Genomic DNA, 22,363 nt, shown 5'->3' with positions numbered 1-22,363 from the left:
AGGGAACTCTTCCTGTCACTTACACTTAAACGCCGCAATCGCTGATTTAGTAATAAAACAGGAAACCTCTTGGCCAATCTGCAGGGGGCTCAAACCCTTTCAACCCATTATAAAACATTTTTTTACCCGAAGCAAATAATTGACTGGCTGGGCAGGTACAATACTGACCTTTATACCAGCACTACTTCTCCCTCTCCAAACCCCAATACAATTCTCAATAAAGTTACACCTCCCTGTATAACGCCAGAACAACTCAACTTCTCTACCACCGTTAAGGAAACCATTGCGTCTCTTAAAAACTCTGAGGCACCTGGGCCTGACCGCTACACGAGTACATTTTATAAGCTCCTCAAATATCAAACACTTTGATGGTCATGTATAAGGGTGCTCTTGGGCCTTAATAAAATGTATTAAAAAAAAAACAAACAAACCATGGCCACTTTCTTCCAGAGACAGCATCACTCTGGTCTCCAGGCTGGGTGCGGTTTTTAAACTTGGCTAAAAGTGACTGTATCACCAGGCCCAGGCAGAAGCACTGGAGGCGGCCGACCCACCCTTATTGGTAAAAAACCCCAGCCACTCCATGACGTGAATCCATTAGTATCAATGAAACCCTATCCTAGAGGGGCGGGGGTTTCTTTCCACTAAGGGTGGGTCGACCGCCTCCAGTGCTTCTGTCTGGACCCGGTGGTACAGTCACTTTAATAGCAAACCACAGTGGAACTGGAGACAAGAGTCGTGCTGTCTCTATAAGAAAGAAAGTGGCCATGTTTTTCTAACACTGGATAACCCCTTTAAAGAGGACCTGTCACCCCCCGTGCCGGGGTGACAGGCTCCCGACCCCTGTTAGATCCCCCTATACTTACGTGATCCCGCCAGGTCCCGCTTCCTGAGCCGGCCGGGTCCCGGAGATTTCAGTGCCTGAAGCCCGGCGCGCGTGCTGAGAGATAAGTCCGATGCCCATAGAGAATGACGGAGCATCGGACTCCCCATTCATTCTCTATGGGCATCTGACTCTGCTGTCAGCGCGCGCGCCGGGCTTCGGGCGCTGAAATCGGCGGGATCACGTAAGTATAGGGGGATCTAACAGGGGGTCGGGAGCCTGTCACCCCGGCACGGGGGGTGACAGGTGTCCTTTAATAGTAGGAACACAGTGACCTTAGGAAGGTTGGGTTGGCGGCCAGGTTGACCTCTTGCACCAGGGCCCCCCCAACCCCCCCCCCCCCCCCCCCCCCCCCCCCCCCCCCCCCCCCCCCCGTCCCTGCGGTGCTGAGTTGTGAGGATAAAGTTTTCTTTCTATGACGCATCACAAGAGCTCAAACATCTTTACACATTCATAACGTTTTTCTTTCTATCGCTGTGCCGGGTTTGTTGTACTTTTTACTCCCATTCTTTATTATACATTGTATCCTCTACTTTCTATTCATCTCTACAGGATCCTCTGCTGATATCTTCTATATAAGAGACCAACCCATCAACCATGGAGAGAGACAGAGACAAGATGGCCGAGAGGATAATAACCCTCACCCTACACATACTCTTCCTGCTTACTGGGGAGGTGAGGGATTCTGGGAGTGATGTCATCATGACATCATTCTTATCTATGGAATAACAGATGGATAGGACTGGGGAGGTGAGGGATTCTGGGAGTGATGTCATCATGACATCATTCTTATCTATGGAATAACAGATGGATAGGACTGGAGAGGTGAGGGATTCTGGGAGTGATGTCATCATGACATCATTCTTATCTATGGAATAACAGATGGATAGGACTGGAGAGGTGAGGGATTCTGGGAATGGATGGAGTGATAGTAATGTGTCTCTCCATACGCAGGATTACACAGTAGTGAAGAAGTCCTCTAGTGGGCGCTGTGGGGCCCCTAGGTGTGAAGGATGGGGAAGAACCCTGAGCCCAATCCCGGGGCCCCTGATACATGAGGACATGGAGGAAGAGAAGATCCTAGAAGTCACCAACAAGATGGTGGAGCTGCTGAGTGGAGAGGTGAGACTGTGGCTGCTGGGAATGCTGGGACATTATACAGTAACACCACTGGAGGGGTGGGGGGGATGACTGTGTGATCATTGTGTGTGTCAGGTTCCTATAAGGTGTCAGGACGTGGCGGTCTATTTCTCCATGGAGGAGTGGGAGTATGTAGAAGGACACAAGGATCAGTACAAGGATGTGATGCTGGAGGATCAGCAGCCCCTCCCATCAGCAGGTAATAGACAGGACTATATACACACCTCCTCTCTGTATTATCTGGATGGAAAGAATGAATTCAGTCTCTGTATGTGTTCCCTCCAGTCAGATCCAGTAAGAGAACAGCACCAGAGAGATGTCCCCGTCCTCTTCTCCCACAGGATCAGGTAGATGGAGATGTTCCCTATGATCTGTACATCCCACCTGACTTCTCTGACTGTCTGATGACTTTTACAATATTTCTCTCACATCTTATGAATCAGGGAGAAGATGTGAACAATATTAATGCTCCAGAGACAGATGTGAGCGGTAATGAGCAGTACAAGGAGGAAATTACTATCGGGGAGCATCTGAATCATAAAATGGCTATGGACATAGTAGTAAAAGAAGAAGAAGAAGAAGACACAGATGACAGCAGTGATGAGCAGTATAAGGGAGACATTCCTATGGGGAAACATCTAAACTCTATGAATGCCATAGACATAAGGGTAAAAGAAGAAGAGACAGATGACAGCAGTGATGAGCAGTATAAGGAGGACATCACTACAGGTAACCGCCCAGGTGAGTAGTGACCACTAAATGCAGAGAACAGTCACACATTCTCCTCAGTCACCGGCTGTAACTATTCTGTGTGGAATATTATAAGCTCTGTGTCCTGTCAGTTTTCCAGCTATATTATCATTCTGCCTAAATTTTAATATACATCACAGTCCCGGCGGTACCTGTTGTGAAAATTAAAAAAAAAAAAAACAGGGGTTGTGATCACTAGCAGCTATGTAATATACTCACTTTATTTATTTATTTTTTATTCCATCTTTAAATCAGCGTTATACATTTGGTTGAGCTCCTTTTTCCCTTCGTGACGATATTTGGTCTTTTCTCTGTTAAAAAAAAAAAGAGACAAAACACAGATAGTCCCGGCGCTCACAGACATGGCTCGGTAATGACGAGTGCTTGTTACTAGGGTTAAGAATTCATAAGTGATCGAATTCACAACCCCTCATGACCTTTGACCATTATACTTAGTTTAGATGCAGGAAAGGCCTCTGACAAGACCTCATGGCCCTTTATTCCCACCACTATTCAGCGTAGACGGTTTGGCCCTATATTCTCCCAATATATTATAACTTATACAGAAACTGACGGCAACTCCAGATCAACAGACTTCACGGTGCGTTTACACACAAAGAGAGACAGATTTTTGAAGCCAAAGGCATGAATAGACTATAAATAGAGAAAAGGCCATAAAGGAAAGACTGAGATTTCTCCTCTTTTCAAATCTATTCTTGGCTTTGGCTTCCAAAACCTGGCAGATAAATCTCTGTGTAAACGCACCATAATACTTTGCCCTTCGACATCTTCACAGGAATGACACAAGGTTGCCCCCTCTCCTCCTACCATCTGCACTGAACAGACATGGAGGGTAGATGGATCATTTTGTCACAGCTATATTCAAATTTTAAAATCCATGGTGAATGCACCCCCCCCCTTATGTCCCTTTATGAAGTGTTGCCAATGCTGGGCCCTCAGACATTGTCTTGGTGTCACCACGTGTTGCAGCTTCTTCTGATTGCAGAATATACCCAGAAACTACAGGAGGATCTCCAGACGGTTCAGTCACTACTGGGATCAGTAGACTCAATAATCAATCTAAAAAAAAAAAATCTGATTTAACCCCGTCTCAACAAAAAGTATTCCTGTGAATATTGGTGGACTCAAAATTACAGATGTGTTTTCGCTCAGCAGACAAAAAGGGAAACTAGTTCTTAGAATCAGGAAAAAGAAGCGCAAGATACGGGAGGCGATATCGATCCTTGGATCTTCCTGCATACTTCCTGCATACCAGCGGTGTCCTGGAGCCAAGAGCATTCCAGATGCCTCCAAAAACGACTTGGGGCGTAAACACACTCTAACACCCTTGGTGAGAATATCTCGAAAGTAGTGGCTTCAGACCAACAACTTAATCAAAGTAGTTTCCTGCAATCTACACCACAAAATACTAGTGTACACAGATGCCAGCAAATTAGGGTGGAGAGCCCAGATGGGATCTCAAATATTTCAGGGAACATGGCCTCCCCACATGACAAACATGTCTTCCAACTACCAAGAGCTAAAGACCATGCAGATGTTATTTCTTCATGCCAAGCATACATTAAAGAATGCACACGTTCACGTGTTATCGGACAACATGTCAGCTGTATCCCATCTAAGGCGACAGGGCAGCTCAAAGGTGACCGCATTGCAGTCCCTATCGGATAAGATTTTCATCTGGGCAGAAGAAAACATCAGATCTCTGTCTGTTACCCACCTCAGGGGAACAATGAATATTCAAGCGGACTTCCTCAGCAGGAACATCATAGATACAGGCAAGTGGTCTCTGAAGAACGCCATTTTTGGCTGATAGACCCGTTCACTACCAGGAACAACCGGAAAGTGGACATCTTTTTTTCACTAAATCCGTAGCTCTAGACCAACCTTGGTCCTTTCACCCAGCCAAAGGTCCTACAGGAGATCCTAACAGAAAGGACCACTGTAATACTAATTGTCCCTTATTGGCCCAAGAGGAGTTGGTTTGGTCTTCTTCAAAAGTTAGCGATAGACCATCCGCTACATCTCCCTCTTCTACAGGACCTTCATCAGGGTTCGGTATACCATCCAAACCCAGCTCATCTTCTTTCTGCCTGGGTCCTCATAAGTCCATCCTTAAGAATAGCGGACTTTCAGATGTGGTGATTTCCACGCTGATAAAAAGCAGGAAACCAGTCACAGCAAAGATATATTTGAAGTTGTGGAAAGGTTTTTTTTTTGTGCCTGGTGTGATTCTCCACCTCAGATGCCATCACCACCCAACATGCCTCAAATTCTGGACTTCTTGCAGGCAGGTTTAGTTAAAGGTCTTAAACCTGCTATCCTTAAAATTCAAACTTCTGCTTTATCCGCTATGCATGATACCAACCTAGCCGACCATCGTTGGATCAAGAGATTTATAAAAAAGGCATCAAAAATTAATCCTACCCTATAAAATATTTATCCGCATTTAAATGTAGTCTTGGAACGTATTCTAATTCTAGACTACGCTCCTTTAAGACTGCTTTCTTAGTTGCCATCTCCTCAGTAAGGCGGATACGTGAGCTCCAGGCTCTAACCATAGCCTGTCCCTACTGTGTCATCCAAGATGATAGGATAATCCTGAATACAGATCTACCTAACTTCCTACCTAAGGTGGTTTCAGATACCACCGATCACAAGACATCGTTCTTCCATCTTTTTGTGAAAATCCAAAAAATGATCTGGTAAGAAAAGTTCCATACCCTGGATGTCCAAATGTTCTTCAAGCTGTGGTCCCTCACTAAGGTAAATGTTGGCATTGTTCTATGGTGGCGTCGTGGAGCTCATCACAGCAAGCTGACATTTACAGAAAAGACAATGAGCATCAAAGAGAAAATATAGGAAAGCCCTCAGTTTTCATATTTACAACGTGAAAAATGTTTTACTCACAAAAAATATCTTATAGGGGAGAGGGCATTTTCATGTTCAGACTGTGGAAGAATTTTTACTCAAATCATCTCTTGTTCATCATCAGAAAACTCACACAGGGGAGAAGCCATTTTCATGTTCGGAATGTGGGAACTGTTTTACTATAAAATCTTCACCATCAAAGATTTCACACAATGGAGAAGCCTTTTTCATATTCAGAATGTGGAAAATGTTTTACTGTAAAATCAAATCTTGTTGAGCATCAAAGATTTCATACAGGAGATCAGCCATTTTCATGTTCAGAATGTGGAAAATGTTTTACTCTGAAATCAAATCTTGTTAAACACCAAAGAATTCACACAAAAGAGAAGCCATTTTCATGTTTAGATTGTGGAAAATGTTTTACTGAAAAATCAAATCTCTTTAAACATCAAATAATTCACACGGAAGAGAAGCCATTTTCATGTTCAAAATGTGAGAAATGTTTTACTTGTAAATCAAATTTCACAAAAGAAAGTAGCCAGTTCCATGTTCAGAAAGAGGGGCTGTTTTTCTAAGAAATCATGTATTTTTAAAAAAAATCTGATAATATATTTAAACATCAAAGTCACACAGATGACAAGCCATTTTTACGTTCAGATCGTGGCAAATGTTTTACTGAAAAATCAAATCTTGTTTAACATCGAAGAATTCACACAGAAGAGAAGCCATTTTAATATTCATAGTGTGGGAAATGTTTTACTCAAGCCGAACAGCCAAACTATAGCAGCTGCAGTACTGGGTTTATTACAGAAGGACCAATGTGGTAATGCATGTTCATGCAAGTGTCAAAAGTTGGAAAAATCACAATTTAAAAAAAGTAAAATTTTCAATTTCTGCCATAGACAGCAGTAGACATCTGCGGATCAGCGGCGTAACATCAATTTTCTCCCAGGAAAGCAGTGGATATTGGTAATTGAGAAGCGTAAAGTGACACTATCTCCCAAGGACAGCAGTGGACATCGGTGGGCCAGCCGCATTAAATTAAGTTTTCTTCTAGGACAGCAATGGCCGTTGGTGGATCAGCTGTGTATACTCACCTCTTCTCTATGACATCATTGGACGCCGGTGGATCAGCGTTGTAAAATGGCGCTTTCTCCAGAAAAGCAGTAGACAGCGCTAGCACATGGACTCTCTTCGACCCAGAAGGACTTAGCACAGACACCAGTAGATGGCAGCAGAAGCACTTGTGAGGAGCGACTAGCACAGACAGGATCTGTAGCGGGAATCACCTTTTTTTTAAATAACGCTCCCAATGAATTTTCACACATCCTTTTTTTTTTTTAAATATTAAGTAAAATTATTATACTACGACTATTGAGCTGAATGGGCTTCCTGATATGATCTGCAGTGAACGGACATGGAGGGTAGATGCCACAGCTGGATTTAAAATTTTGAAATCCATGTTGCATCCCCCCTTATGTGCCCCTAAGTATCCAGATATGTCTGTAGCGCCCGGGGTTGAAGTGGTGACAGTGCTCGGCCCTCAGACACTATTGAGGTGTCACCACGTGTTACTGCTCTCTGGGAGGGATGGTAAGATGTGGTGCACCCCAATGGGTAATAAGTCCAGACAGTCAGGGTTCACAGGAAACAGCGGTTTCTTCTTCGTCTTCTGTGCGGTCTAGCAGAGTCTCTTCACTCCTCTGGTCTCTGCAGAATAGCAGGTGACTGACTGACTCTTCCTTTTATACTGTTTGGGAGAAAATTAGAACTTTCTAGTGGGCGGGGTGGAGTGGAGAAGCACGGCCCTTAACAGATACAATGTTTCAACTTTACATAGAAACATAGAAGATTGTCGGCAGAAAAAAACCACTAGGTCCATCTAGTCGGCCCTTTTAGTATTTCCTTTCTTATTATCTTAGGATAGATGTATGTTTATCCCAGGCATGTTTAAATTCTGTTATTGTGGATTTACCAACCACCTCTGCTGGAAGTTTGTTTTAAGTATCTACTACTCTTTCAGTAAAATAATATTTTTTTCACGTTGCTTCTGATCTTTCCCCCAATTAACCTCTCACTGTGTCCTCTTGTTCTTGAGCTCAGTTTTTTACTAAAACACTTCCCTCTTGAACCTTATTTAGTCCTGTAACATACTTAAAGGTTTCCGTCATGTCCCCCCTTTCCCTTCTTTCCTCCAGACTATACAGATTCAAATCCTTAAGGCCCCCTTCACACGTCCGGAAAAACCACCCGGATTTCCGTCCGGATTTACGGACGCATAGACTTTCATTGGACACGGACACCCTTCCGTAATTTTCCGGAAGGGTGTCCGTTCCGGAAAATAGGACCGGATTTTTTTAGAACATCAGGAAAGCGTCCAGAGTTCCACTCACCTTCCGCCTCTGCCCCGTCGTCCTGCTGCCTCTTCGTCCGCATCCTTGTCTGCAGGTACCCCCCCGCGGCCACTCGCGGCACCCCCACACCCCCCCCCCCCGCGGCCACTCGCGGCACCCCCGCACCCCCCCCGCGGCCACTCGACGCTGACAGGCCATGATGGGAGTTCTACTTCTGCAGCCTGTGGCCATCGAGGTTGTAGAAGTACAACTCCCACCATGCCCCTGCTGACAAGTCATGATGGGAGTTGTACTTCTACAACCTGGATGGCCACAGGCTGCAGAAGTACAACTTTCATCATGACCTGTCAGCCAAGCATGATGGGAGATGTAATTCTGCAAGCTGTGACCATCCAGTTTGCAGAAATACATGTCCTATTTTTCTCATCAGTAAATCCTGAAGGTTTTTCCTGATGGTTTCCTGAAGGTAAAAACGGATTACTGTCAGGAAATCCTGATACTTTCCTGATGACATTTAAGGCCTCCTGATCTGGATTTCCTGACAGTAAAAACTGACACGGATGTGTGAATGGGGCCTAAGTCTTTCCTGATATGGTTTATGCCTCACACCCTCCACCATTTATGTAGCGCGTCTTTGGACCCGTTTCTATTTTATCAATGTCCTTTTTTAGATGAGGTTTCCAGAACTGGACACAGTATTCCAGATGTGGCCTCACCAGAGCTCTATACAGCGGGATCACAATCTCCCTCTTCCTACTGGTTATACCTCTAGCTATACACCCCAGCATACGATTTGCTTTCCCCACCGCCTGGTTGCACTGGTGACTCATTTTAAGGCTGTCCGATATCATTACCCCTAAATCCTTCTCTTCTGAAGTCTTTTCCAACACAGAACTGCCGATGTGATACTCTGATAGAGGATTCCTCCTCCCCAAGTGCATTATTTTACATTTGGAAACGTTAAACTTTTCAATTTGCACAGTTTGGACCACTTATCTAGCCAAGCTAAATTGTTTTCCATATTACTGACACCTCCAGGAATATCAACCCTTTATGGGGTTGATGGGGAACTGTATCAAAAGCTTTGCTGAAGTCCAGATAGGCGATATCCACAGCACCACCTTCATCCAGCACTATTGTGGCATAATCAAAGAAATCAATGAGATTAGTCTGGCATTATCGGCCCCCAGTAAAGCCATGCTTTTTTGGATCCATCAAAGTTGTTGATTCTTAGGCGATCCATTATCTTCTTTTTCGTCATTTTCACTACTACAGATGTCAGGCTCACTGGCCTGTAGTTACTGGGCTCTTCTCTACTCCCCTTCTTGTGGATTGGTATAACATTGGCTGTTCTCCAATCATCGGGGACATCTCCTGTTAGCAGGGATTGGTTATACAAATCTGTCAGTGGGGCAGCAATCACAGCTTTATATCACACAATCACAACTTTAGTATGCCACAGACTTGATTGAGTTTCCATACAGGTCTATGGGAATGACACAGCAGCTTCTTTCTAGACATAAACAACATTGAAAAGATCAGTGTCTGTTTTTTCCCCTCCAAAACCTCAGCTCTGCACACCATCTCACAGCAACAGTGGGAAACTACCGGCTTCTAAGCTTCCTGTGTCATAGCTTGGCTTTATATTAACCCCTTCAGAGTATGGTGCAGGTACAGTGCAATTACAGTGAACATGACAAAAAGACCTTATATACCGAGTACAAGTGTGCACAACAAAACAACACAGTGCAAGTTATCCCCTGAAAGTACAATAAAGTGAGATAGTGATGGCCTTCCATTATAGTGAATGTCCGCAGGTGTCCATGATCACAGGTACCTTACTCCTGGGCGCTACATTTGTCCCCTGTATGTATATGTGTATATATACCCTCATACACACACACTGAGCCCTCCGAGCAGTATTAGGGTCCTTTTACACATACAGATAAATCGCTCATTTAGTGAACGACAAGTGATGATTTTTTGTTATAAACGAGAAGGTAAATCGCTATGAAACGTTTATAATGCGATCATAATTACCATAGTAAATGCAGTTGTATATATTCTGTGAATATCCGTAATTGCGGTCGTATCTATATACTGTGAGCGACGAGCGTTTACACTGAAAGACTGGAGAAGGATTAACAATGATTTTGAGGTAAGCCCGAAAGATACGATCGGCGACATACAAGCGAATATTTGTAGTAGTTGTGATCGTTGCCACATTTACACCAGAAGATTATTGATTAAATTTCTTTTTTTTTTTTTTACGATAATCAGGCCGTGTAAAGGCCCTTTAGATAAGATACCTCTCAGGTTGCAGGGGCTGCGGCTGCTTCCTGTTGGCTTGTACTCCACCCATGTCCTGCAAGTGTTATAAATAGAGATTTGGCTCCCATCTGCCCAGTTGTAGGCTTATTCAGCCCAGGAGAGGCCATTGCTAGTGTGAGAATGCTGGAGTAGGGACCATGTCTCTGAGGACACCTTAATGTGGTGACACGGTGCACTCTGTAGGGTCAAATAGTTTGGCGAAGATCCTCATTTTGTAATATCTATAGAGCAGGTTTTTATCGTGTGTATACGGGGGGGGGGGGGGGGGGGAGTATGTACAATAAGTGTTTGCACCTGTAGGTTACTGTTGCACTTTCTGTATTTCAGGTTATTGATATGTAGGGGGTCAGTAGTCCTATTTTTTATTTGAGAAGAGTTTCCATTTCTTTTCCTACTAAGGACGTCATCTCCCCGGCCTCCAGCTTCTAGATTCTTCTCCCTGACACTTCCTGTGGATGGGAACAGATCTGATCATTCTTATTATGTTACATAAAAAGAGTAACTTTCCATGTCTGCAATATGTTTAAGCTTCTATTACTGGGAAATAAGAGAAATGGTGTTTTCTCCTTTGCAGATGATTCTACCAGGAGCTCAGGGGGACATCAGATCTCCTCAGAGGATCATATCAAACAAGATACATATGAGGAGCCGTCCACTATGCCAGATACACCCTCAGCCCCTCACAGCAATGTAGTCAAATCCAGTCTTCTTCACCATCAAAGAACTTACAAAGGGGAGGAGACATTTTCATGTTCAGAATGTGAAAAATGTTTTAACGTGAAATCACATCTTGTTGAACATAAGAGAATTCACACAGGGGTGAAGCCATTTTCATGTTCAGAATGTGGGAGATGTTTTACTTATAAATTAAATCTTGTTAAACATCAAAGATGTCACACAGACAAGAAGGCATTTTCATGTTCAGAATGTGGGAAATATTTTACTCTGACATCAAATCTTGTTAAGCATCAAAGAATTCACACAGACGAGAAGCCATTTTCATGTTCAGAATGTGGGAAAGGTTTTACTTTAAAATCAAATCTTGTTATACATCAAAAAATTCACATAGACGAAAAGGCATTTTCATGTTCAGAATGTGGGAAATGTTTTAATTATAAATCAAATCTTGTTCAACATCAAAGAATTCACACAGACGAGAAGCCATTTTCATGTTCAGAATGTGGGAAATGTTTTACTGAGAAATCAAGTCTTGTTGACCATCAAAGAATTCACACAGGGGCCACACCATTTACATGCTCAGAATGTGGGAAATGTTTTAATAAGAAATCAAATCTTCTTTGCCATCAAAGAATTCACACAGGGGTGAAGCCATTTTCATGTTTAGAATGTGGAAAATGTTTTATAGTGAAATCACGTCTTGTTGACCATCAAAGAATTCACACAGGGGAGAAGCCATTTTCATGTTCAGAATGTGGAAAAAGTTTTTCTCATAAATCAAATCTTGCTAAACATAAAAGAATTCACACAGACGAGAAGCCATTTTAATACTCGGAGTGTGGAAAATGTTTTACTCAGAAATCAAATCTTGTTGTTGGGAGATAAGCAATTTCTCAGTAAAACAGACAAACTATAGCAGCTTCAGTACTGGGACTGTTACAGAAGGACCAGCTTCAGTACTGGGACTGTTACAGAAGGACCAATGTGTTAATGCATGTTCTTGTAAAAGTGTCAAAAGTTGGAAAAAAATAAATCACAATTTAAAAAACAAACAAACAAAAAAACAAGCTTTCAATTTCAGCCATAGACATTGGCATTGGCGTTGGCGATCCTTCTTGGAAACCCATTACAGTACTCAGGACATACACAACATAATGTATCCTTTTAGATATACTGAATGGTACTGTCAGCAAGACGTGGCGGGCACTCTGGGACGCTTACGAGTCCCATCGTCGACCGCAGTAGCTCTCGACCGGGGAGTGACACCTTGAAAACCTCACGGCCCATTTAATTATTGTTGTATTATGCGGTTTAGCTTACACTGTTATTCCTGCCTCAGGTTGTAAGCCTGTATTTTGAGAGATATTGTTATCCCCATTGCTTCCTTTGTTCTTTCTGTATGTTTTTTTTTTTTTTTTGTATGTTTAAGTTTATTCTTCCTTTTTAGGGAAGTTTGTGTGTAAAATCTGAATAAAAATATATTTAAAAAAAAAAAAAGACATTGGCATAAAATTAAGTTTTCTCCTAGGACAGCAATGGCCGTTGGTGGATCAGCTGTGTACAGTGGTGGCCAAAAGTTTTGAGAATGACACAAATATTATATTTGCACATGATCTGCTGCCCTCTGGTTTTTATGTGTGTTTGTCAGATGTTTTTATCACATACAGAAATACAATTGCAATCATATTATGAGTAACAAAAGCTTATACTGACAGTTAGAATGAGTTACTGCAGCAAGTCAATATTTGCATTGTTGACCCTTCTTCTTCAGGACCTCTGCAGTTCTCCCTGGCTGCTTTCAATCAACTCCTGGACCAAATCCTGACTGATAGCCGTCCATTCTTGCACAATCAATGCTTGCATTTTGTCAGAATTTGTTGGTTTTTGTTTGTCTACCTATCTCTTGATTGACCACAAGTTCTCAATGGGATTAAGATCTGGTGAGTTTCCAGGCCATGGACCCAAAATCTCTATGTTTTGCTCCCTGAGCCATTTAGTTATCACCTTTTGCTTTATGGCAAGGTGCTCCATCATGCTGGAAAAGGCATTGTTGATCGCCAAACTGCTCTTGGACGTTTGGGAGAAGTTGCTCTTGGAGGACATTCTGGTACCATTCTTTATTCATGGCCGTGTTTTTAGGCAAGACTGTGAGAGAGCCGATTCCCTTGGTTGAGAAGCAACCCCACACATGAATGGTTTTAGGATGCTTTACAGTTGGCATGAGACAAGACTGGTGGTAGCGCTCACCTCGTCTTCTCCGAATAAGCTGTTTTCCAGATGTCCCAAACAATCGGAAAGGGGATTCATCAGAGAAAATGACTTTACCCCAGTCCTCAGCAGTCCACTCCCTGGACCTTTTGCAGAATATCCGTCTGTCCCTGATGTTTTTTCTGGAGCGAAGTGGCTTCTTTGCTGCCCTCCTTGAGACCAGGCCTTGCTCAAAGAGTCTCCGCCTCACAGTGCATGCAGATGCACTTACACCTGCCTGCTGCCATTCCTGAACAAGCTTTGCACTGCTGGTAGCCCGATTCCACAGCCGAAACACTTTTAAGAGACGGTCCTGGTGCTTGCTGGTCTTTCTTGGGCGCCCTGGAGCCTTTTTGGCAACAATGGAACCTCTCTTCTTGAAGTTCTTGATGATACGATAGATTGTTGACTGAGGTGCAATCTTTCTAGCTGCGATACTCTTCCCTTTTAGGCCATTTTTGTGCAGTGCAATGATGACTGCACGTGTTTCTTTAGCGGTAACCATGGTTAACAAAAGAGAAACAATGATGCCAAGCACCAGCCTCCTTTTAAAGTGTCCAGTGGTGTCATTCTTACTTAATCATGATAGATTGATCTCCAGCCCTGTCCTCATCAACACCCACACCTGTGTTAATGGAGCAATCACTGAAACGATGTTAGCTGGTCCTTTTAAGGCAGGGCTGCAATGATGTTGAAATGTGTTTTGGGGGATAAAGTTCATTTTCTAGGCAAATATTGACTTCGCAAGTAATTGCTGTTAAGCTGATTACTCTTTATAACATTCTGGAGTATATGCTGTGAGGAATATGGACAGCCCTGTTCCTATTGTGTGTACAGTTATATTATATGTGGTATGAAAGTGTTTTACGTATTCACACACTACAGACCGTTATGTGTATTCCACTCACTATACCTTAGCTTGTCGAAACATCATAAACTCTGGGTAGTTTATTGAGGATCTCTGGTCAGGAAACACTACGCCTGGTTTATTAAGGGTCTCGGGGAAACCTGGAGTTCTTATCTACTTCAATGAATGGATAGACCCACTCAAACACAACACCCCCCAACCATAGGGCAATGGTTCAATTACAGGACATATGCAATGAGGTGTCCCTGGTCCGTCCCCATTATCACCTAATCAGCCAATTAGGGACAACTCATTATCCTAATCACCTGATGGGCGGCCAATCAGGGACAACTCATTATCCTAATCACCTGATGGGCAGCTCTGAAATCTGAGCTGAGTTTTGACTGTATAAAATATGGCGGCAACAGCAAAACTGGGATGGCAGTGTAGGGGTCAGTCTGACTGAGCTGCGATCCATGATTTCTCCTACCCCCTGGGAAGGCAACGACTATTGTAAGTCTTAGATAGTTACTGCTTATTTCTCCCTTTTATTTTATACTGTTATAGTATGTATGTATGTCATCTTATTTTACTTTTTTTTTGTAAGCACTGTACCTTTTGTCTATTAAAGCTTAAAACTTTAATAAGTTTGGTCCTTGTATGCTCTAAGAATCCATAGCCTTTGGATGTAGTGTTTTAACCCTGTGAGTGCCAGTGAGTGGTGTTGTGGGTTGACAGTGTCCTTTTACACTCTAAGGACAAGTGCCATGAAAAACTTTTTCCCAGTAATTGAAGCACATTACAAAGTTATATAACTCTGTAATGTGCTTCAATCACCTATCTGCCTCCCTTCCCTGTCTTTTCCCCCCTTCACCCCCAACCAGGAAGTGTCCTAACTCACACAGACCTAATGACTGCCGTCACCGTCACCAGGCAGCTCCTTCTTGTGAGAATGAGTCATCAGCAGGAGGGCTGGTCTAGGTCCTGTTACAGCAGCCCCCCCTCCCCAGTCCAAGTGATGGCTTGCAGTTGTTCAGCCAATGGGAGCTGAGCAAGCTGAGTCACCTGAAAAGGCGGGGAGGAGAAGGCTAGTGTAACAGGAGAAGGAGCTGAGAGAAGAGCTTGGTGACGGTGACGACAGTAATTAGGTCTGTGTGAGTTAGGACACTTCCTGGTGGGGGGTGGAAGGGGGAAAAGACAGGGAAAGGAGGCAGACAGGTGATTGAAGCACATTACAGAGTTATAGAACTTTGTAATGTGCTTCAATTATTTTTTTCAATTATAATTTGAAAGGTGGTGGCAGCGTGTGTGTTGAGGTGCTTGGACTGTGTTGGGGTGGGATTTATGCTCAATTTGCCACCTGAAGCGGTAGGTGAGTGCAAGATTGAGTGAGTGAAAATAGATTAACCCCTTGCAGTGGCATCCACGTCACGTGCTAGTGTGTATGTGACATATGCAAATTGCCATTTTAAAAACTGAAGCGAGGGGGGCGTGACCAACTATGGCCGTGTGAGGACGCTTCAGCCTGAGCTCCTCCAGACCCAGACTACAATCTGCTGGTATCGGCCCTCTTCAACATGGGGAAGACCGCTAAAAAGAACAGGGGACATTCCTTAACCCGCTCTACACCCCCACAGGGGGACATCGGGGCATATTTCGCCCGCCCGGAGACACCAGCACCCGCATCAGGCACGGAGCTGCAGGACACAGAAAATGGCCGCCGCCATGCTGACGAGGCACCTGACCACCCTACAGCAGCCCGCACAAGATCATCTGTGGCCGCAATTGAGCACCGACACCTACCGAGGTCCTCCGCCGGCACCGACACCTCCCTGCAGCAACCAGAGACGACTACCCCGGCCTCCTCGCAGCTGCACAGGCGGCCCGATGGGACCTTCGGCGGCCATCTTGATCCTAGGCCGAGCGGCGCGCAGCAGACCCAGAGCGAGCCGGAGGAGCGGCGGCAGCGGGAGGACACTGACCAGAGTGTCCGGCAGGTACCCCCTCCCTCATCGGAGACCCCGCACTGTGCCCCCCTATCCGTGGCACTACCGCCGTGCCGCTCCCAGGCCGACCCCCCCATCGGGCCTACTACTGCAGCCTTCTGCCTACTACTGCCACACCAGGCCTCAACCCCCAGACAGCACCATGGGACGGCGGCGCGGAGCACAACCCATGGTTCGCACCCCCAATGCCTGCTCAAACCCAGCTGGGGGACCCCCTGCCCTTACCCCAACCTGATCAAGGGGGGCTCTCTCCAGCCTCCTCATCCCACTGGTCCACAGGATCCTCTTGGGGGAGCTCACATACCACGGCGGCTGTAACCCACACGGTTGCCCTCATCCACGCACCGGCCACTGCTGTCTCACCTCACGGCCGAATATTGTCACCTAGGAGGCTGCCGGACGTACCTTCTTCCCTGGAGGGCACCCCCCTATTTTCAGGGTTTGCTCCCAATCTGCTACCTCTGGGGTCCCTGACTTGCCATTTCCACTGACTGCCAGCCGCCCCTCAGTACTGGATGACAATAGGCCGGTGTCCCTGGCGGATCTCAGGGCTCTTACCCAGTCCCTTCCTACTAAAACCGACATTTCCACTCTGGCCAAGCAACTACTAGATGAATGTAAACATGAATTTGCGCAATTTCATGCTGAACTCACAACGGTCTCATCTAAAGTAGATGTATTGGAAACTGTGCAGGAGACTACCTCCACAACTCTGCTAGCCCTTCAACACGATGTGCAATCACATTCTGATCAGCTGTTTGTCCTGCAACAACACATAGACGATATTGAAAACCGCAACAGGCGCAATAATCTCAGGATCCGCGGCCTCCCAGAATCTGTGCCTTCCTCTGATCTACTTGCGGTGCTGTCCACCATCTTTAATGACCTCCTGGAGCAGCCACCTAATACGCACATCGAGATAGACAGAGCGCATAGGGCACTACAGCCCCCTAGCCGAGACAACCAGAGACCCAGGGATGTCATCTGGCGCGTCCACTTTTACTCTACTAAAGAGCCCGGCGCCGACGCAATGTCACCTACAGAGGAGTGCATCTGCTTATCCTACAGGACCTCTCCCGACATACCTTGGCCCAAAGGGCCACTCTCCGCCCGGTGTTGGACATCCTACGTGACCGTAATATCCCCTTCCGCTGGGGATTCCCCTTCGCCCTCATTGTGCGCTTGAATGGTCGGTCCCTCACCCTGCGCGCGCCAGAAGACATCCCGGGATTTCGACGAGATTTAAACATCACCAACATCTTCATACCTGAGTGGCCCTCGCTACTGACCTCCTCCAGGAGCACCAAAAGGCCTTTCTCGCCCCGATCTCCCAACTCGACGCCCGTGGGGCCCCGATCCTCCAGGCGAGATGGCCCCCGACCTGCCCCGGCTTCTCCCTCGCACTCCCCAGCCCACGCTGGCTCCCGAGCCCCGCCTTCCCTGAGCCATGGACAGCATCTCGTCTCTAGCCCTGTAGCTACCCCCGTTATTGTTTAATCAGTTTCTATGATTTTCAGCCGAGTTATGCCTGTAATTTGTTTGCATTTCATCATCTGGGTCTGGGAGGGAGCCTTAGGTCTATGCCTTTACATGCTTAGCTGTCTCTTCCCCCCAATAGATGGGAAACCCAGCCTGGACATTTCCGGGCCTGGTAGTACTCAGTTTGAGGTTCTTAGAGTATACGCTGCAGTTTTGCCTTTACTGCTGTTGTTGTCTTTGTGTGCTCCCCTGTTTGTCTGTGTCTCCCCCACCCTGATTTTCTCTGTCTCATTTCATATCCCAGTCCCGGACATTCCCTGGAGGTCTTCGGCGGTGCCTACCTACATCTTTCCTGAATGGCGGATTTACATGTAGCAACCTACAACGCGAGGGGATTGAACACGCCCCGGAAAAGATCGCAGGTTCTCCACCATTTCCACCGCCGGAAGGTACATATACTCTGCTTACAGGAGACGCACTTTAAAACAGGCCATGCACCCACGATCCGCGACAGACACTGTACACAATGGTTCTTCGCCAATAACCCTGATTCTAGAACCAAGGGTGTGGCCCTAGCTATACACAAGTCCCTGCCATGTCAAATACTATCCTGCACGACGGACCCAGCGGCACGATACCTAATACTTACCCTCTCCATTAGTGGCCATATCTTTACCATAATTAACACTTATGCCCCGAACCAAGACCAAATTGCTTTCCTCATGAACCTAATTGATCTATCCCTCCCCTTAGTCAGGGGGACCGTGCTCTTCTGCGGAGACCTTAATCTCACATTAGACCCGTCCTTGGACAATTCCAAAGGCTGCTCTAATTTTTCGTACCCAGCGATTAAAAAAGTCAAAAAAGCCCTGCTCCAACTACAACTTTATGATGCCTGGCGCTTGATGCATTCTGCGAACCGAGATTATACCTCTTTTTCTAATTCACATGGGATATACAGCCGTATTGACCATATCCTCATCCAACATAGTGCATTGCCGTGGTTGGCGACTGCCTCCATAGGCAACATACTATGGTCGGATCACGCCCCTGTCTTTTGCTCCCTTACCCTACCGTTCCTATCGAAGACTGCGGGGTCCTGGCGTTTAAATGAGTCTTTGCTTCTGGATACAGTATGTTTAGCTGATCTGAAGCAAACTATAACGCATTTATTCAATGGGAGGCGCTTAAATGTGTGCTCCGGGGAGTGCTTATAAAGCACGGCTCCAGGCTTAAAAAAGCGAAGGCCATCTCCCTGCAAAAGGCACTTGCCAAGGTTTCTTCCCTGGAGCTGGCCCATAAGCGTCCCCTGTCCCTACCTATATTACGGGACTTGCAAGTTGCCCGCTCGGAGGTTAAGCGCCTCCTTGAAGCGTCCTGGGGGCAACTTCTCCAAACTTGCCGTAGTAAATTTTATGAATACGGCAATAAGTGTGGGCGCATGTTGGCCAGAGCCTTGAAGAATCGGATGGCACAAATGCACATCGGTTGCATCAGGAATTCCGCACACCAACTCACGCATCATAGTTCGGAAATAGCATCCACCTTCCACGCATATTATTCCTCCCTATATCACCTTCCGACCACTCGGGTCACGACTCCTGGGCCCTTCTCTCCTCCACCCCTCACAACGCATCTCCCCGCTGAGGTCATGGGAGACTTGGAGGAACCGTTTGCTGCGCATGAACTCGCCTATGTGATTTCACAGTTACCCGGAGGGAAGAGCCCAGGACCGGATGGCCTGACTGCTCAGTTCTATAAAGCCCTCTTGGAATTCCTCTCCCCTATGCTGCTCCTGGCCTTTAACTCTATCTCGGATTCTGTCCCTTTCCCGCCCCATGCTACCACCGCACATATCACTCTTATCCCAAAACCGGGCAAGGACCCCCAGCTCTGTGGCAGCTATCGCCCAATTTCCCTGCTGAACGTGGACTTAAAAATTTATTCTAAGCTACTGGCCAATAGGTTAAATGCCCACTTACCCTCCCTCATCCATCCTGACCAAGTGGGCTTTGTGCCAGGGCGGGAGGCCCGCGATAACACCCTCAAAACTCTGGATATTATCCACTATGCGCGAACGCGCCACATTCCTCTAATGATCCTTTCCCTAGATGCCGAAAAGGCTTTCGATAGGATTTCGTGGCCCTCCCTGACACAAACCCTTTAACAGGTTGGAATCGGCCCCCTTTCCTTACTAAAATACTGGTTTTATACCAGAACCCCTCGGCTCAATTGAAGGTGAATGGGATGTTCTCAGCCCCCTTCTCCATTTTTAATGGCACCAGGCAAGGATGCCCTTTATCCCCCCTCCTGTACGCCTTAATCATGGAGAATTTATTAGCCTCGATTCGTTCCAACCCAGATATCACGGGTATCCGCATCGGGAACCGGGAGTATAAATGCTCAGCCTTTGCGGATGACCTTCTTGTCTATGTTACTAATCCGCATGTAGCCCTCCCCGCCCTGATGGCTCGGTTGGAACAGTTTGGAACCTGGTCCAACTTTAAAATCAATCTCTCCAAATCTGAAGCCCTGAACGTGTCCCTGGACCCCACATTGGTTAGTACCATTCAATCCAACTTCCCATTTGCATGGCCTATATCTGGCATCACATACCTGGGTATCCGCATCCCCCCCACTCTTTCCCAACTGTTTGAGGTAAATTTCCTCCCCTTGCTGGCCCGCTTTACCAAGGATCTTGACACCTGGAACAAGAAAGAATTCTCTTGGTTCGGGAGAATCAATATCTTGAAAATGACTTTAATGCCTCGGCTTCTGTATTTGCTGCAGACCATCCCCATCCACATCCCCATTTCCTTCTGGAAACGAGTGCAACGCTGCTTCACCTCTTTCGTATGGTCCAGGGGTCGTCCCAGGATTAGGCGAGAGACCTTGTCTCGCTCTAAGGCTGCGGGCGGGGTTGGTCTGCCAGATTGCCGCTTATACTACCTGGCCTGTGTACATGCTCGTATATTAAACATGGTCCATCATTCTAATTCTAAGTTATGGGTTCAACCAGCGCAGGCACAGTGCCCCAGGCCCCTCTCCACCCTCCCTTGGACCTGGTCACCCTCCCTGCGAGATGACACCGCCTTGTCCTACGTTACTCGACATACGTTAGCCTCCCTACACTTGGCAGGCAAATCCCACCCCCTGCTCCGGAAACACGGACCGTTGACCCCCATAACACACAACCCACAGTTTGCATCGGGACTTTTCTCATCTTTCTTAGGGCTCCCAGCCGACAAGGTCCTCCGTTTCCATCAGGTACTTAAACAAGGCGCCCTATTACCCCTGTCAGCGATCCTGGATACGACCCCACCTACCGTAAAGCACTCGTTTGAATATGCTCAATTGCAACATTTTTACTCCACTACTAAATGTACGCACACTTTGCACCAGGAACTGACAGATTTCGAACATCTATACGTGTCCCCTCCCTGTCCTCCACACATCATCTCTGTGGTATACCAACAGTTACTGTCCTCAGGTTCTCGGCACTTACCGTCTTTCTGCTCGGCCTGGGAGACAGAGTTAGGGACCATGTCGCACGTATGGTATACGTGCCCGCGGCTACGGGGATACTGGTCGACTATCCTACGCACCATACACAATGTCATAGGTGTCCTTATCCCCAACACCCCAAAAGCAGTGCTGTTATATATGTTTCCCACTGCCCAATCCCGTTTCAAGAAGTCCTTAGCTAGACATCTCCTGCAGGCAGCGAAGACAGTGCTACCCCAACGGTGGAGATCCACGGAGCCCCCAACATTAGATGATTGGTTCGCTGAAATTGCCCAAATACATGATATGGAGAATCTTATTGCGGTCACCCCAACAGCTGTAAAGAAGTACACAGCCACCTGGAGCCCGTGGTTGCTCTTTCGTTCCACCGATTCTTATAGAACCGTGGCTGTTTGAACAATCCTGCTCTTTTCAACATGGGAGCTGTCCTCCCCTCGCGTGGTCCATTCTCATCGCCCTACTGGTAGGCACGGCCGAAATGTTTAACATAATGAATGTCATTATAAACGCAAGTTATTCAGCTAACAACATCCCCTCCCCCCCCAGTGTCTGTGTCTTCTTGTCCTTGTCTTTTTGTGTCACTATGTCTAATTTCTCATGACAAAGTTTTTCTTTTTAAGTTATTGCTAAATTCATGCAATTATCACCTTGTAGCCAGGTTTTATGGCCCTGTCAGGTACCAACTATACTTGTTTGGCTATTCGCCTTGATTTATACTGCTTGCATATTGCCTTGTTATTGTGTTTCTACGTGGTTTATGTCTTAAACGGGACTCAACGTCCTTTGTTTGTTGTTCTTATTGAAAATAAAATAAAACTTTAAATTAAAAAAAAACAAAAAAAAAACTGAAGCAGTAGACTTTTTAAAAATTTATATTTGTATCATTCTCAAAACTTTTAACCATAACTGTACATGTACATTACACACATACAGCTCTACTGTGTACACATACAGCTCAGCTACATGTACATTACACATATACAGCTTAGCTACGTGTACATTACACATATACAGCTTAGCTACGTGTACATTACACATATACAGCTCAGCTACATGTACATTACACGTACAGCTCAGCTACATGTACATTACACACATACAGCTCAGCTACATGTACATTACATATATACAGCTCAGCTACATGTACATTACACACATACAGCTCTACTGTGTACACATACAGCTCCGCTACATGTACACTAACTTTATTGTAGGAAAAACTTCCATAAAATAC

The 22,363-nt window shown here is 45.8% G+C and overlaps 3 protein-coding genes and 1 pseudogene across 3 annotated transcripts in view; all 4 read left to right on the top strand.

The window, feature by feature from the left end:
* The window catches only part of LOC138786591 (oocyte zinc finger protein XlCOF7.1-like), a 496,490-nt gene extending 492,345 nt beyond the window's left edge, over window positions 1-4,145 (top strand). Inside the window, exons 2-7 of the mRNA XM_069963574.1 lie at window positions 1,436-1,558; window positions 1,838-2,005; window positions 2,099-2,222; window positions 2,309-2,370; window positions 2,467-2,752; window positions 3,931-4,145. Coding sequence (XP_069819675.1) covers window positions 1,481-1,558; window positions 1,838-2,005; window positions 2,099-2,222; window positions 2,309-2,370; window positions 2,467-2,752; window positions 3,931-4,145 — 933 coding nt within the window. The 5' untranslated portion in view covers window positions 1,436-1,480. The remainder of the gene's footprint in view (window positions 1-1,435; window positions 1,559-1,837; window positions 2,006-2,098; window positions 2,223-2,308; window positions 2,371-2,466; window positions 2,753-3,930) is intronic.
* Window positions 1-22,363, top strand: part of LOC138786728 (oocyte zinc finger protein XlCOF6-like) — a 622,195-nt gene that overhangs the window by 108,783 nt on the left and 491,049 nt on the right. The window lies entirely within an intron of this gene.
* On the top strand, window positions 5,528-6,237 carry LOC138786590 (gastrula zinc finger protein XlCGF7.1-like; annotated as a pseudogene).
* On the top strand, window positions 10,925-11,900 carry LOC138786812 (gastrula zinc finger protein XlCGF57.1-like). The gene has a single exon (XM_069963876.1). The coding sequence runs from the start codon at window positions 11,005-11,007 to the stop codon at window positions 11,851-11,853; it is 849 nt and encodes a 282-aa protein (XP_069819977.1). The 5' UTR covers window positions 10,925-11,004; the 3' UTR covers window positions 11,854-11,900.

Source organism: Dendropsophus ebraccatus, chromosome 3, assembly GCF_027789765.1.
Source record: "Dendropsophus ebraccatus isolate aDenEbr1 chromosome 3, aDenEbr1.pat, whole genome shotgun sequence".
Lineage (NCBI taxonomy): Eukaryota > Metazoa > Chordata > Amphibia > Anura > Hylidae > Dendropsophus > Dendropsophus ebraccatus.
The sequence above is the reverse complement of the archived record's forward strand: the minus strand, read 5'-3'. Positions and strand labels throughout refer to the sequence as shown.

Coding starts and splice junctions, on each gene's coding strand:
- LOC138786812 (XM_069963876.1), top strand. CDS start 11,005: ATGCCAGATACACCCTCAGCCCCTCACAGCAATGTAGTCAAATCCAGT.